This window comes from Garra rufa, chromosome 15 (genome assembly GCF_049309525.1).
Source record: "Garra rufa chromosome 15, GarRuf1.0, whole genome shotgun sequence".
Taxonomy (NCBI): domain Eukaryota; kingdom Metazoa; phylum Chordata; class Actinopteri; order Cypriniformes; family Cyprinidae; genus Garra; species Garra rufa.
In genome coordinates this window covers 18,084,650-18,097,517 of record NC_133375.1, presented here as the reverse complement: position 1 = coordinate 18,097,517, position 12,868 = coordinate 18,084,650, and the positions used below count along the sequence as shown (strand labels likewise).

Below are 12,868 nucleotides of genomic sequence, written 5' to 3'. Positions count from 1 at the left end.
CTCATGTCTACTTGTGTGATATTGCTCATATATATATATATATATATATATATATATATATATATATATATATATATATATATATATAGATAAGTAGATATAGATAAGTATGAATAAGTCAAAGTCTCCTATACCTCAAATAAGTTGTAGATCAGAGGTCTAGCAATTGTTGTTTGATGTAAAAGAATTTTAAATAAATAAAGCTGTGTCGAAGTTAATTTTTTTTTTTAAATTAAAGGTAAATCTATAAATGTAAAGTAATCTAAAGTATACAGTAGTCAACATTTGAAGCGGATCAAAAAAGTTAATCAAAGTTGTCCTAAAACAAGAACGAATATTGTTTTGGTTTTAACTTTGATGAAAGGTTTTGATCCACTTCAAATGTGGGGTATACTGTATGCACTTTGATTATTCTAATTATTTTGCAATGGCAGCATAAAAAAGTAAACAGTACATGCGCATATTATTATAGGTTCTAATACTCTAGTAATGACAAGAGAACCCCTACAGGAAGACTGAGGGTAGAGTCTTAAATCGGGATTAATCCAGGAACAAAACTTTAGCTGCCACATCACTCATAGGTTTAGTGGTATTTGCTATCATGCACACAAGCCAAGCAAGTTGTAAACCCCCTCTGCATTTTCCCCAGGCTCCCTCTACGTAGGCCACAGGAATAAATCATTAATGGCTTTTTTGGAAAAGAAGCTGTATGCAGTCTTTCATGCCCTGTCGCCAACCTGAAGTCCTTGGCTCCCTTTCAGAACGGTTTTATTGCCCCGAAATTGCGCGGCTTAAATCGTGTACCCATCGAAAGTAAAACACAGCTGTAAATCTGGTCTATGTCTATTCCCCTCCTGGTCCCCACACCCCCCACCGCCACCCATCAAATATCCATACACAATTCATTTAGGGTAATTTAGCTGATGCTAAACAGAATCAAGGTGAACTTTCAATGGGCCCTCAGCTATGAGAGAGGAAGAGCAGAAAAATGGTGGCCTAGCTTTGGGGGGGTTTAATCAACCAGCTCCTCAAGGCTAGCCCATCCAGCCATGGAGCGGCCGCACTTAGCAGATGAGTTTTTGTGTCGCTAGCCTGAGTGCGTGTTCTCTAATCCTTCAGCCTAAAGTGTTTTGGTATTGTAAAATATGGCCACACGGGTGGAGAGAGCTGCTGGGCTACACGAGATTAGAGTCACGATTAAAAGCCTGTGGGATCCTCCTAGCTGGAGCGCTAGTCACGCCGCGGTCTGCAGCCCGAGATAAGATGGAACTTTTGTTTGAAACCTGATGAGAGGCTTCCTAATGAAAGTGCCGGCCCAAAAATAATCTTTTTTCTCCGTGTTAGTCAATCAAAAAACAGTGTGGTCGGGGACGGTTGGGAGGAAAAAAAAAGTGGGGGAAAAAGAGAAGTCATTTTGCATAATCAGTGAGCACCATCTGGAACAATTATGAAATTCCACAGAACTCGGAGGATCAGTCATATTGGCTTATTAAAGATCCTGAATTATAGGAGCAATAAATCCGCGGAAAAATGAAGCGTACCCCGGCCTGTCATCACTATTTTAACTTCAAATACGCACGAATATTCGATAAGGCTGAAAAGAAGAGATTAATATATGCAAATTAAGTCAAGCATTTTAAAAACCCCCCAACAACTGTCTGCCATTTTTTTCCTGTCTCTTATTACGAGCCTTTATGTTTTATTCATACACCAGCTCACCTGTCATTTCATAAGCTCTAATATTATGGGGGTATTATTAAAGTGCGTAAAGTGCCGCTTTAATTGGAAAGCTCTGTTGCATTTTCCAATTATTTGGAGCAAATTAAAAGCAGATGCACATACTTTAATAAGGGGACTAATATCAGTTCCGGAAAATCAAAAATCATTGTCACTCGCTTTGATATTTTGCACACTCAAGGTAATACTGAAACATCTCCGAGTTTTTATCTCTCTTAATTGAACTTCCTTTAATACACCAAGGAATAACTGATTGCCATTATATATAATCTTTAATAAAGCCATTGTCATTCTGTTCTGATTAATGCAATAGATATGTTAATGTAACTTACATAGGGTATATTGAATATCTGTGTTATTATGAGCATCTGTTAAAAAGGAAAATAAGTGGCCAAGATCAAGCTCCTAAGCACAAAACCAGTCAAAAGGGTCAGTTATTTTTTTAAATTTTAGATTTAAACATCATCTGAATGCTGAATAAATAAGCTTTCTATTGATGTATGATTTGTTAGGATAGACCTATTTGAATATCTAGAATCTGAGGGTGCAAAAAAATCCAAATACTGAGAAAATCGCCTTGAAAGTGGTGTAAATTAAGTTCTTAGCAATGCATATTACTAATCAAAAAATAAGTTTTGTATATATTTACAGTAGGAAATGTACAAAATATTTTCATGGAACATGATCTTTACTTAGTATCCTAATGATTTTTGGCATAAAAGAAAAAAATCGATAATTTTGACCCATTCAATGTATTCTTGGATATTGCTACAAATATACCCGTGTGACTTATGACTGGTTTTGTGGTCCAGGGTCACATATAATGCTTAAAAAAGACATTATTAACATGAAGTTCCCTTTACATATGATGCTCATTTCTGACTTCATTAATACTCCCCAAAAAAGAATGTATTCAAATCCATCACCTCACAGATGTTGCAAACGGACTCTTTTTCACACTGATTCCTTCGCTAATTAGGAAATATTTCCTTCAAGCCATCAAGCTAAATGAAAAATAAATGACACCAAAAATCTGCTCGGCTTCAAAGAGGCGGTGGGGAAACAAAGTAAGAGGTTGAGAAGTCTAGAAATACTCAACTTGTTCAAATGAGCGTGGACTGTCAAGTGAATGAGGGTTGCCAAATCTGTGTGAATTAGTTTTTAATACTCTGCTAATAAATGTCAAAGCACCGGCACCTCAAATCCGCACATAATGTGGCTGACGATGACAGATTCCCAGACATTTTGAGTCTCCTGCGCTAGGCTAGTCTTTAATGCGCTGGTCTTTTTTTTTCTCTTTTGCATGTGTGTATTTTGTTGGGAAGTGACGGAAGGTTTAATCAAGAAAGCAGGCAATTCATCAATCCTGAAGGAGCCGGTGCTACGAGCCTGACAGAGCGCACATGGTTTTAGCCCAGCTCGAACCTGGCCAGCTGTCAACATCCACGCGCATACATAAATGCACATATGCGAGCGCGCGGAGTCCCCAACGATTAAGGTAAATCCAGCTGTCTGTTTGAAACCCCACACTTGCTCCTCGGGTCATAACTCAATTCATATAGAAATTCAAATAAGGCTATTAATAATACCAAACAAACAAATCTAGGGCTGTCACTAACGTATAATTTAGTAATCGAGTAATCGGTCGATCATTCTGACGATTAATCGAGTAATCAGATAATTACAATTAACTTTTTATGGCAATTAAAACAGACCTAAGCAAACAATAGCCACTTAAAATACAAATATAATAGCAATTAGTTCAAAATCATATGGTTTTTATTGAACAAAACTGTTTACATACACAATGTATTATAAACAATAGAACTAATGTACATTATGCATTACAACAAATGACTGCAGAGGGTGTCAACAGCCTGACGATTGTTTTTATACTTTACTATGCGATCTAATTCTTGTTTAATATTGACTAAACAACGTTTAATTCAAATCTCCACTTTGTCTTTAATTTTTGCCCATTTCTTTACGACAGAAATGCTACAGCCACTGTAATTTATTGAATACGTGGACATCAAAATGTGTAAATGTAAACGTGTGAGCTTTTATTTTAATATCATGATGATCAGTTACCATATTGAGAGAGATATTGACGTATTCTACTGTTTGCATAGGTTTAAACTAGGGATGCACCGATCCGTATCGGCCGATCACTTGCGCGTTTTGTCAGTAAAGCCGGTTCTGTAATCAGCGGTAAATGCCATCAGGTGCGTGATTTCACGTTGAGCCGTATATACTACACACAGCCGTTGTTTACCGACGAGCTGCGCAAATCAATGTTCATTATCAGTGTGAATGTGCGCAGCTCGTCAGTGAACAACGGCTGTGTGTAGTATATACGGCTCAACGTGAAATCACGCACCTGATGGCATTTACCGCTGATTACAGAACCGGCTTTACTGACAAAACGCGCAAGCATTATCGGCCGATTCGTATCGGTGCATCCCTAGTTTAAACTGTAAATGATTTAACTTACAAATCTGAAGAAATGGCACACGTTGTGTTCCCAGATGAACGTTATAATAAACGCAACTCGCAGAGATGAAGTTTGAGATGCTCCACACATGTAAATGATAACAGTTTGTGTGGAGCAGCATTTATCGTTAACGGAGCCATTCGGAGATGCATGTATGTAACCTACACGCATATCATCGCATATATTTATTGAATGAAATCACAGTGAATGAATTCACAATAACTTTATTCTTTATTTTGATTTTTAAATAGGTTCAATAAACCATGCAACCTTGGAAAATGGTCTAATAACGCATTTCATGTAACTTTACTTTGTGTTTTCACGACGTGTCATCAATCGGCCATATTGGCGGCAGTGAATGTAAACAATGCCACTGAACTGAATGAAACTTGCATATTTAGCTGATTATTACTGCAAAACGGTCATTTATTGTCATGTTTCAGAGCTGTACTAATCGGTTGGACCAGGAAAAACATTTGGAGTACTATAGACTGCCAAAAGTTATAACAAATCAAAGAGAAGAGTGCAAAAAAAGTCTGAGGAATAAAGAGCGTTTGTGGTTGGCCAAACTGAACCAGGATTTCCAGGTCAAGAATCTTGACAACATTTGTGTTTGTTCTTATCATTTCCAGTCAGGATATTAGGCTAGTATCTTAATTAATACTGCTCGTACGTATCTTTACCACCTATTAAATTTTGTGGTCCAGGGTCACATATAAATTATTAAAAATAATAATAATTTCATGTTATTTATAAGAAGCTTAGGACAGCATCCTACATTGTCAAAACTGTGGCATAGCGGTTTGTCTACATATTCCAGAACCGCTGACATATTCCTTGTGTCTCCATCAATAAAAATACCAAAATATCCACTCTATAACTAGACCACATACCACTCTGCTGCTAAGCTCGCCTGTGAACACAGTTCCTGACGGTTACAGAGACGTTGCTAAAGGAGGATCAATAGAACACACTACTTGTGGTGACAGAGTGATGATTGGTGGCAGAGCATGTGTCTGCCTGTCAGTCAAATGGCATTACCATGGCGACAGGAAAGCAGAATGCATCAGCCCTCGTGCTGACAGAACCTCTCCTTTCTCTTTGGCCTCACTCGAGAACAAGTCAATCTGCTGTCACTTTAACCACGTCAAAGGCAAGTGCCAGAGTTTAATGTGTCAGTCACTTATTTTAACCACTGAAGCCTTGATATGATCAATGTGCCTGTAATCGCGCAATTACAGTATGTGTAAAATCTATATGTGGCTACTGAAGTTTCTTTAAGGCTGTGTTAAGACCAGAGAATGTAAAATGCAGTTCATGAGTACATGAGCATTAAAGGAAAGTTAAAATATGTGACCCTGGACCACAAAACCAGTCATAAGTAGCATGGGTATATAAGTAGAGATAGAGATAGAGAAAAAAACAACTGTATAAGTCAAAATGATTGATTTTTCTTTTATGTAAAAAATAATTTTGCACCCTCAGATTGCAGATTTTTAAATAGTTGTATCTCGACCAAATATTGTCCTATCTTAACAAACATCAATGGAAACATTAATGAAAAGCTTATTTATTTAGCTTTCAGATGATGTATAAATCTCAATTTAAAAAAAAATTACCCTTATGACTTGTTTTGTGGTCCAGGATCACATATAATAAATAAAGACCATCAAAAAAGCCAAATTAAATAAATTGAGGGTCAAAGACAAGCAAAGCTTGTTATAAAAAAATAACTAGCAACCTGCACATATTCAAACTTTTTTTCCTCTTTAAATCTTCATGTAGTAACACATGTGCTATTATCTTCACAATAAGCAACTAAAATGAAAATATAAGGAAAAATATCACGATTAAAAGCGCTAGTAATACAGTGTATGAAAAAAAAACATGTATCAAAAAAGCACATGTGTGCCCAAATGTCAGTTTTGGACCTGGATGTACCTCAATACAGTGTGATTTCTTCCTCTACGCTACAGATTAGCTCATCCTCACCACATGGTGTCTCTCTCCAGCCAGAAAAAAAGCACACATGCCTTTACATCCCAAACTCAAGTTATATTTTGGACCTAAAAGACAGGTCTGCAGGGCGAGGTGGTCAATAGGGTTTCCTGAAGCACACAAATCTCATTCTCCTAATGTTTGCATAAGAGTGAACACGTCACTGGTGTATTGTTTTCTACCACTTTAAGTGTTAACAATAATCTTAGGGATGTCTCTTAAGTCAATTTCACAGAAGGTTGTGTAGCAATGCAGAAAACTTTCAAAACATAGCATTCAGTGTAAACAGTCTGCAAAGGTGTTAATCAAAAAAGTGCATTATACATAAAGATACTGTCTTTCAAAAGAAAGAGTCTACTCAGAATAGCCTTAAAGAGTCGTCATATTTTCAAATCTTCTGCCTGTTACTGATCTACATCATGTTGAAAAGACGCTGTGTTCTGCGCTGTTAAAGCAAGTTTGTTTTGTTTTCGTTGCCAAAAGATGATGATGATGATGTGAAGAATCAGTGGTTGAAAGTTTTTTTTTCCACGATATCACACCAATACAATTTGTACAAAACCTTTTGTTGTGTGCTTATCATTTTACCGAGGACTGTTTCTCTAATCTTAGCTTTTATCTGCTTTGGCTTCAAATCTTCTTTATTTGGACGAACAAGCATCTCTTAACCACAACCTGTAAGTACGATTGATACGTTATGTGTACATTTTCAAGTGAGTATCAAGTTGTTTGTGCTAATATGTGATAAATACCTAGTGCAGCTTTAGGTTTTCAGGTAAACCTTGATATTACTGTCTTACTGAAAAAGTTCTGATAATTCGCGGTGAACCCATTATTTCGTAAGAAAGTGTCGATTAATGAAGACTGCCATTGTTCTAATTACTTTGTTTAATAATAAAGAATGTAACTTAGACATATTTGGGTTTACAAACTGTGTTGTTTCATCAGTACTCGGCACTCGGCTAACATATCCACCATTGTTGTTTTGTGTTTACAGTTTAGTAGCTAAACTTTAGCTGTGAGCATGATTCCCTTGCATAAGTGTTAAACCAAATGTTTTTATGTCATTATTTTAAGAACGGACTGGAGCACTATATTATTGTTTTATTTAAAGTTGCATCAGGGTTGCCAGGTTTTCACAACAAAACCTGCCAAATTGCACTCAAACCATTTCGAGTGGGTCACCTGTTTTTTTTTTGTTTTTTTTCACATGCTTTTTGTCATGGTACTCTTGGTAAATTCACATTTCAGCGGCTAAATATGACGTTATTGGGGTTGCTTCAACCGACGGACATCAAAAACAACCGCAGACTTGGCAACACACATGGTAGTACTTCTCTCTGTGCCAATCACAACAGGCTTGGCCAACTGACCAATCAGAGCAGAGTAGGCTTATGGACAGAGGGATTTACAGATATTACGCTCAAAGCTGCTTCAACGAATGGTTTTAAAAATCATTGACAAATAACTCTGTATAAATGTATATTCTTATAAAATTACAATGTTTTCTGATCTTAGCTGTTGTAGGGGACTCCAGCACAATATTAAGATACTTTAAAAAACATATGACCTGCTCTTTAATTAATGTTGAACTTTTGAGATAATAGTTACAGGGGGACTGACCTGATTTGGTGTAGATGTTGTAGATTTGATGTTCATAGTCTGGCCTGACCATGTTCTTTTTAGTAGGACTGGAGACTGGAGACTCTGGGAATTGTCTAGGAAAAAGAGGCAGAACTGACCTTATTAACAATCTGCAAAGACATAATAATTGTTCAAAAAGAATCACTGTATTCAAATAAAAGATTCTGGAAGGAGATCTCACAATTTAATAGAAAACTCTGCTTTCTAAAATTACAGGACTGTTTATTTGCATATGGTGTCTGCAGAATTATAAAGGAATTATGCAAATCAGATAACAGTGCAAACATGCCCCACAAAATCTGTCATGAACGCAATTTGCACAGTTGAGTTCACATTGTGGACAGCGTAGCAAACTGAGGAGATCTGGCGTACTTTACTTGGACTGTCTAACACTGTGCTCTACAAATGAATCAGCTCTTTAAAGAGTTCTTGAAACTGCAATATAAATATGATATAAATATAACAGGAATCATTGGTGTTAGGGATTGTGGGTCTCCGTCTTTAACCACTGTGAATCACTGACTCCATCTGATCATTAACCTCCCATTTTCTCTCCCTCCCTGTCTGTGGCTCTTAGGTGGCTGTGAGTGGTTGTCAGGGAGTCAGTGGTAATAAGAAGGGTTTCCTAAGCCAGTATGGTATAAGACACACACACACACACACACACACACACACACACACACACACACACACACACACACACACACACACACACACACACACACAAACAACAACCGCAGCAGTCCAGAAACGGTCTTAAAACTCAGAGTTATACACATACACAACCACGTCATCAGTCCAAGAAGGGTGTCTGTGGCTAGATTATTAGTGTCACCCTGCGTGGACAGCTAAAGTGTTGGACTTACTTTTTTTCTATTTCCTTGGAGCATCACACTAGATTCCTATTATACTATAGGAGTGCTAAAGAATCTAATAATGTTGTAGTAACACTACTAAAAAACATTCAAACCAAATTTTCAGATAATGCATAAAATTCAACCAATAATTTACAATAATGAAATTCAATTAATATAATAATAATAATAATAATAATAATAATAATAATAATAATAATAATAATAACAGATAATACAATTATTATTATTATTATTATTATTGATAATAATAATAATACATTTAAATCCATGTATCTAATAATAATAAAATAATAAGATAAATAATTATCATAAAAAATAATATTAATTATTATTATTAGTAGCAGTGGTAGTGGTTATTCTAAATAAATTCTAAATAAATATCATTTATGATTGTTAATAATATTATTATTAATACATATTCAGATGCAATAACAATAACAACAACAACAATAATAATAATAATAATAATAATTATTATTATTATTATTTATTATTATTAAATACATTAATCTTATAATAAAATAGAAAATAATAATGAATAATAATTATTATTCATATTATTATTAGTAGTAGTATAAAATATTATTCTAAATAAATTAATTAATTAATAGTATTATATCATTTTTGATTGTTAATAATAATTATTATAAATACATATGCAGAGGCAATAATAACAATAACAATAATGGTAATAATAATAATAATTATTATTATAATAATAATTTATTACTATTAAATACATTCATCCTATTATAATAAAATAGAGAAATAATAATTAATAATTATAATTATTAATATTATAAAATTATGTTCTATATTTTTATAATAAAATGCTTGTTATAATACTATAAAATATTTTATATTTGTACTATCATTTATTATTTATTTTTATTAAGAGGAACACTAGTGATTTGTCCAATAATAATAATAATAATAATAAATATATAATAAAACAATATAATAATAAAAAAGATAAATAATAATTATTCTATATTTTAATAATAAAATGCCAGCATTTAAATTATTATTACTACATTTATACTTTAATACATGCAATTTACTATACACTTTTTTATATTTGTACATGTATCATTGTATCATTGTTATTAATTATTATAAATATTTATATTATTATAAAGAGGAACAAAAGCAATTTGTCAAAGAGCCAATAATAAAATAAATAAATAAATAAATAATAAAATAAAATACTAATAATTATTATTAAACATTTTGCATAAACAAAAGAATCCTCTGCTGGTCTCAAGTCAAACTGCTTAAGTATATCAAAGTTTTGGGAAAGAGCAAAAATAGCATGCGTTGCACTTCATGGACAGTTTGAACTTGCTCTCCTCATCAATCAGGCCCTGGTGAATTACACTCTCTGACTCACTCACGGGAATCAATAAATTCAGTGCCTCGCTGCCTGAGTCTCTCTGCATCAGGAGCGCTGCATAATTCTGCTTTAGACATGCTTTGAAGACCAAATGAGCATCTCCAACAGGTTAGAGGATGCATCAGATGCATTAAAGTCAGACAGAGTCATGTTTGGAAGAAGATTAGAAGCAAAATGACACTGCCAAGGGGAGTAAGATGTCATTTAGCCGGCAGAAGAATCTGAGTTTGAGAGTAAGTTGGGAAGGTAAGTGCAGAAGTGGATGTTGGAAAAGCTTCTGAAATGCGATATCAATGCAAAGCAGGAGATGCCTAGATGTTGAAAATGGAGGAGGGGCGCGTTTGAAATAAATAGATGAAATGGTTGAAGCGCTCGGGCACGGATGCAAATGCAAATCCTGGTTGGTGTAGAAATCCGCTAAGCAAAAACCGAATTAGCAAAACACAGTCATCGATTCTTTCTGAAAGCACTTCTTTCAGTCAAACACCCTGTCCACCAGAGATCTACTGTACATATTCATCCGAATTAATGAATGGGAAGTGTGGGTCAGCTCTGGTATTCAACTCGTGAGTAAACCGAAGACAGGTCTGCCGTGAGTGGCTACTCTGCATTTCTATCAGGTGTGATGAGATAAATAAATGCAGTAATTTCTATCAGAGGCTATAAAACATGCTCCCTGACAGCCTGTGGTATTTATGAACTGAAGCCTGCAACTCAGATTTATTTCTCTCGATGGGGCCGACTTCTCCCTGTTCATCTGCATCAGCATTTGCCCGTGTTCAATTCGGCCCAATGGTGAATTTTTAAAAGGTTGGCATCAATCTTGTGGAACCGATTGCCACATTTAATGAAGACTTCCCTTCGTTTGCAAAGGTTGACTCGAACGCAGAGGGGAGAGAAAGCCGGGGACATGGCTCTACGCGCATCCAGACATTTCACAAACAGCCATAAACTGAAAGGAGACGGTCCGGATGCTCTTTCGTCGAAACTGGCCTCAACTACCCCAGTCACTGGAGCAAGCCAAAACAATAGCGAATGATACCGAGCGATACAGAAAATGGAAATGAGATATATTCAGTGAAAAGCCTGTTTACGACACACAAATCTATTTGGACGTAAAACATCACCAATTTGATAAGGTCAAAATAGAGATAAGAGTTGGTCTTTAGAAAATCAACCATCTTAAGATTATCTAACGTCTTGTTTATGTTTAAAATACAGTAGAGCAACTCACGGTGCCAGTGTCAAGTACACACACACAAGCACCCAACCTCCAAAACTTTCTGTCTCTGAGCTGCCTCTCAAAAAGTGAAACAAAACTATATGCTTGAATCAATATAAGTTTCAGGAGCAGGCGTTTGTCCTATCTTCAGAGCTGTCAAACTGTATAACCATACTCAATCCCAATTCTCTGCTTTTAACAGTTTAGGGTACACTGGGTTTTGGTAGCATATGGCATATCAATTATACATCTAATTCTTAAAATACAAACATGGCTACATAATCAACGGCAGCGCGAGGCTTGCATTACATTGGCCACTGGAGTTTTGACTACAATTAATCATCATTCAAACCCATCAGAGCCACACTGACACAAATCCCTATTCTGAATATCTAATTATACCACAATACCTCCTAGAATTAAAACAGAACTGGGATTACAACATAAACAATTTAACTCACACACCACAGCATACGCCTCAAATGGTTTCTGTATATTATGACATTTTAGATGTTCAACGTGCTCCATTTATATCTACAGATAATGACAATGAGACAATGAGGCCAAAAAAAAGGGACTTTGAAAACAGACAAGTGGACACAAAACAAGCACTCAATTCATATCACAATGCCTGGTAGGTGGAGGAAGAGGATTGACCTGGGATGAAGAACTGGACAAATTGGGCCGAGTCTTCAAATGAGGAGACAGCACTTCCAAAAAGTGTACGTAAGCTAAATTAAACTGAATTGCAGTTGAATTACAACTGTGATGAAACCATGAACCAAAAGGATTGCCATCTAGTACAGCATTTGCAGGCAAGGCAAAAATACAGCCTAGGACATTTCAAGCATTTCAACATTCTCCACTTAGCTCTACAGATGACAATGAGGCCAAGAAAGAAGGGAGTCTGAAGACAGATGAAGGTCCCGAGGCACAAACTCAGAGGACAGTTGATTCCTAATAAGGCCAAATGGAAGACAAGTGGACACAAAGACAAGCACTCAAGAATATCACAATGCCTGGTAAGTGGAGGAAGGGGATTTACCTGGGATGAAGGACTGGACAAATTAGGACCGTGTCTTCATATGATGAGACAGACACTTCAAAAAGGTATATGTAGACTAAACAAAACAGAACTGTGGTTGGATTATCACTAGAGATAAAACAAAAAACTATTTCATGTATTTTATGAACTAAAACAGTTGTCAGCTTGTGCAGTATATACAGGCAAGGCAATATTACACCCTGGGAAACTTCAAGGAACTACAACATGTTCCACTTAGATCTATGGATGGCGATTAAGGCCAAGAAACAAGGAAGTTTGAAGACAGATGAAGGTCTCCAGGCAAAAACTTTAGTTGATTCCTAATAAGGCCAAATGGAAGGCAAGTGGACAAAAAGACAAGGACTCATTAATATCAGAATGCCTGGTAGGTGGAGGACGAGGATTGACCTGGAATGAAGGACTGGAAAAATTAGGATCGAGTCTTCAAATGAGGAGA

General features: G+C 35.8%; 1 protein-coding gene across 1 annotated transcript in view; it reads right to left on the bottom strand.

Moving 5' to 3' along the window:
- Positions 1-12,868, bottom strand: part of mvb12bb (multivesicular body subunit 12Bb) — a 76,512-nt gene that overhangs the window by 35,843 nt on the left and 27,801 nt on the right. The window contains exon 7 of the mRNA XM_073819770.1: positions 7,853-7,947. Coding sequence (XP_073675871.1) covers positions 7,853-7,947 — 95 coding nt within the window. The remainder of the gene's footprint in view (positions 1-7,852; positions 7,948-12,868) is intronic.